The sequence below is a fragment of the Silene latifolia genome, chromosome Y (assembly GCF_048544455.1).
Source record: "Silene latifolia isolate original U9 population chromosome Y, ASM4854445v1, whole genome shotgun sequence".
NCBI classification, from domain to species: domain Eukaryota; kingdom Viridiplantae; phylum Streptophyta; class Magnoliopsida; order Caryophyllales; family Caryophyllaceae; genus Silene; species Silene latifolia.
Window position 1 is genome coordinate 429863244 of NC_133538.1, and position 4406 is coordinate 429867649.

Below are 4406 nucleotides of genomic sequence, written 5' to 3' on the forward strand. Positions count from 1 at the left end.
ACTAAGGTGTACGGACCATTTCGACATTCTGCCTGATAACTCAGGCTTCCTCATTATAGACTTTAGGGGATAATCGGTTACAACATGTATGGTATGGAACTCAAAGTAAGGGCACAGTTTGTAGGATGCAATTAAAAGTGCAAGTACTAGCTTTTTGAGAGATGTGTACCTGGTCTCTGCTGGTAGCAGAGACTTGCTTACGTAGTAGACTGGTCGCTACTCCTTATCCTGCTCGCTGACTAGGACTACGCTCACCGCTACCTCTGTGACGGTTAGGTACAGGAACAATGGTTCTCCTTGTTCTGGTTTTGATAGCAGCAGCGGGGTGGTGAGATAATGTTTCAGCTCCCTGAATGCTTGTTCGTGCTCTTTGGCCCATTCGAATCTCTGATTCTTCCTTAGTATGTCGTAGAATAGTCTACATCTGCCTGACGATCTCGAAATGAACCTGCTGAGAGCTGCCACCTTTCCTGCTAGTCGTTGGACGTTTTTTGGCTTTTCTGGTGACTTCAGCTGTAGTACCACCTTTATCTGTTCCGTGTTGGCTTCTATTCCTCTTTGGGTTACTACGTAGCCTAGGAACTTCCCGGATGAGACTCTAAAAGTACATTTGGAAGGGTTCAGCTTCATTTTGTACTCTCTGAGTGTGTCAAATGTTCCTGCCAGATGCTGCATATGATCTCTGGCTATATTTGACTTTACTACCATATCATCAATATATACTTCCATAGTTTTTCCTATCTACTCCTTGAACATTCGGTTGACCAAACTCTAATAGGTAGATCCTGCATTCTTCAGGTCGAAAGGCATAACGTTGTAATAGTATATACTTCTTTCTGACATGAATGTTGTCTTCTCTTGGTCAACTGGGTCCATCTTGATTTGGTTGTAACCACTCCAGGCGTCCAGGAATGTTAGCATCTCGTGTCCAGCTGTGGCGTCAACTATGGCACCAATATGCGGCAGTGGGAATGGATCATTTGGGCATACCTTGTTGAGATCGGTGAAGTCCACACATACTCTCCACTTCCCATTCTTTTTGGGCACTACCACTATGTTTGACAGCCACTCTAGGTACTTTACCTCTCTTATTTTGTTTGCTGCCAGCAGCTTATCCATCTCCTGGTTGATTACCTTGTTTCTTTCAGCTGCGAACTTACTTTGTCTTTGCTGGACAGGCTTACATCCCGAATCTACATTAAGCTTGTGTGTTATGATAAATGGGTCTATCCCTACCATATCGTCATGGGACTAAGCAATACAATCCATGTTGGCTTGCAAGAACTTGATTAGGTGTTGATTGAGGTCGCCTGTGCACTCTGCCCCTATTAGCACCGTTCTTTCTGGATGTAGTCCGTCCACGTTGATTTGATCCAGCTCCTCGGCCCGGGGCTCGATGTATTCGGTCTGGACGTGCTGCCTCTGTAATTGCTATGCTGGGGGGCTAGCTGTGCATTTTAGCGCCTTCTTGTAACATCCCCTAGCTTCCTCCTGGTCTCCACGTATCTTTTCCACTCCCGAGGGTGTGGGGAACTTCACGTATTGATGATATGTTGAGGGGACTCCTTTCAGTAGATGCAGCCATGGTTTTCCGAAGATAACATTGTAGGTGGATGGTCCGTCAATGACCAAGTACCTTACTTGCTTGTTGATTCCTCCTGCGTAGGTTGGGATCATGATCTCCCCTAATGAGTTAGCTGTTTCTCCACTAAATCCTACTAGTGGGATGGTCTTCTTCTGCAAGTCCTTCTCGCTGAATCCCATATTTTCTATGGTTTTCAGCTTGATCAGGTTGACCGAGCTGCCAGTATCTACCAGGACCTTCCTAACCCTGCAATTGGCCATTGACAGTGTTTTGATAAGTGCGTCGTGGTGCTCCTGATTGTCATGGACATCTTCCTCGTCAAAGGCATCAGCAGGCAGGTCGATGTGGGATACCCTACAGAAGGTCTCTGGTATGTCATCTTTAGTCTTGGTAGCGTGTCTTTTTGCTGCCGAATATGTCAATCAGCTTAGGTCTGAGCCGCCTGTTATCACGTTTATTATTTTGGTGCATGTAGGCGGTGTGGAGGGCTTAGCCTGTTTTGCAGAACCCATTTTAGCCTGTTTTGCAGAACCCACTTTATGTTGCTGCTTGCCCCCACGTGGTAATAGGTGGCTCAGTTCCCCTTGCCTGTACAGGCGCCTGAACTCCCCGCGCAGAGTGTAGCAATCCTCCGTAGTGTGTCCAATATCACGATGGAAATCGCACTTCTTCTTGCTATCCTTCCTCCAAACTTTTCCCTCTATTGGCGGCCTAGGCCACCTTACTCCATCTCCCATTTCCCCTTAGCGGTTTCAGAATTCCCCCGATGCCAATTGTGAACCCATACTCTGCCAGTGTAGGAACCTGCTGATTTTCCTCCCTAATATCGATTCTGTTTACTCCTCTACCATATGGTTTGTATCTCTCCTCCTTCTTCCCAGTGGGTTGCTTCCTGCCCGATTTTTCTATGGCCGATGTACTGGATACGCTTGGCATGCTCGGTATGCTTGCTCTAGCGAGCATATCTTCTTCCAGTCTGATTGCTGCTGCAGATTTTTCTTGGACTGCCTCAAAGCTGTGGCAAGGATGCAATATTCAGCTATTTATATAGGTCTGAATCGTGGTGTAGGCCCCTCCTAAATGCTTCCACCGCTGTCGACACGTCACACTCCCGTACTGCCACCTTTTCGTTATTGAATATGGTGTTAAATTCTCCAATTATCTCGTTGACGCCTTGGACTATGCGGTACAAATCACCTGCGTGCTTTTGTGGCTTCTGGCTGCGAGCAAACTGCTGGGTGAATGCGTTTACCAAGTCGGTGAATGTTGATATCGACCTGTTAGGTAGACTTACGAGCCATCGGAGCGCCGACCCCGATAGTGTTGATCCGAACCTCTTGCACATGCCAGCCTCCTTTGCATGCCCAATGGCTGTTACTGTCATCATTTTCTGTTTGTATTGGCTCACGTGATCTAAGGGGTCTGTTGTGCCAACGAAGAGCGTCATGTTTGGGTTATTGAACCCTTTTGGCATGGCGACAACCGATATCGCATCCACGAACGGTGAGTCTGCGTAGCTGTCAGGGCCTGGCTTCTGGAGTGGCGGTGGCATCCCTAGTACCCTGCTTATCATCTCCCTTAAGTCCAATATTGCTAGTTCGTTAGGCTGCCTGAGTCTGCACTGCGGCTGCCGGCTGGCTGTTGCTGATTCCGGGTACTGCTTCCTGGCCACAGCTCCCCAGGGCTCTGGTTATGTCCGTTATCCAGGGGGGTTGACGTTTTGAGTGCCTCCGGGTGCCAGCCTACTTGTGGGCTGCCTACAAATCCTGCGCTAGTCATTTGGTTTGTTATAACGAAATTATAGTCTGGAGTATTACCTGGTACCATCTGTGCACTGCCAGCAAGCAGCCAGCTATCTGGTGTTAGATATCCTAGCCCTGGTGGGATTATTCTTTCTCCTGGCAATACTTTTGTCAGATCTAATCTGATAACCAACTCGGCTGGGATCCACCGTGGTTGATTCCTGCTGCCTGATGCCCTTGTGAATGCTCCCCGCTTAAGGCCTGGTTTCCACTTTCGGTGCTTGCTGGCGTGTTTGCTTGTTGCTTCATGAGGTCTATCTATGGCCAGAGTTCCCTATTCCTCTTTGTTGCTTGGGCTTCTACCTTCCTCTGGTCTTCCTGCATACTTTCCATTGCTTTCTGCAGATTGTCCATGCCGTTAAGCAGAATCTGTGTCGGGCTTGGTGGTGGGGTGAGACTCATGCTTCATGGTCCCTTATCCGACTTGGAATGTGTTCCTACAGTAAGAGTCTTGGGAGGTAAGGTGACTTTAGCTACCGGTGTGGCTCTCGACGTGTGTCCGGGTGGCTGAGTTTGAACCGTTGAAGCCGAACTTTGGATGGGGTTTGGTGGTATCAACGGCTGGCTACCTCCTAACCGAACTGGTGATGCTGATGCTGCGTTCTTGCTTCCGTCCATTCCGTATTGAGTAATTAACGTTGACGACCACTATGCCCCACGGTGGGCTCCAAACTGGTTTGGTATTTTTCTACTGAACTAGGTTAAATTAGGTCAAAGTGGTCTTATACGTTATTGCTAAGGCTAATGTGCGTACGGTTGATATGTAAATAGATTGAGACGTAACTAAAAGGTTAACACAAGATTTTTGGTGACGCGGAAAACCCAATGTGGGAAACGACCGCGGGAAGGGGACGGTACCCTTCCAAGGATTGCACTAGCTTTTAATATAGAGGACGAATACAAGGATGGTAGCACGGTTATCTTGCTAGTACAATGTCTAAGGTTTTTTATGTGCATTAATGAATGTTCTTTCTTCCTTTCCCTGTCATATATATAGGACCCAAACCCTAGTAGGGTTT

The 4406-nt window shown here is 47.6% G+C and overlaps 1 protein-coding gene across 1 annotated transcript; it reads right to left on the reverse strand.

Annotated features, from left to right (window-relative positions):
• Positions 1-1431: 1431 nt before the first annotated feature.
• On the reverse strand, positions 1432-3789 carry LOC141632547 (uncharacterized). The gene is made up of 5 exons (XM_074445088.1): positions 3714-3789; positions 3403-3483; positions 2695-3271; positions 2311-2600; positions 1432-1991 (listed from the first exon to the last, which is right to left on the reverse strand). Exons 1-5 carry the CDS (start codon positions 3787-3789, stop codon positions 1432-1434), a joined length of 1584 nt encoding a protein of 527 aa, XP_074301189.1.
• Between the last annotated feature and the right edge of the window lie 617 nt (positions 3790-4406).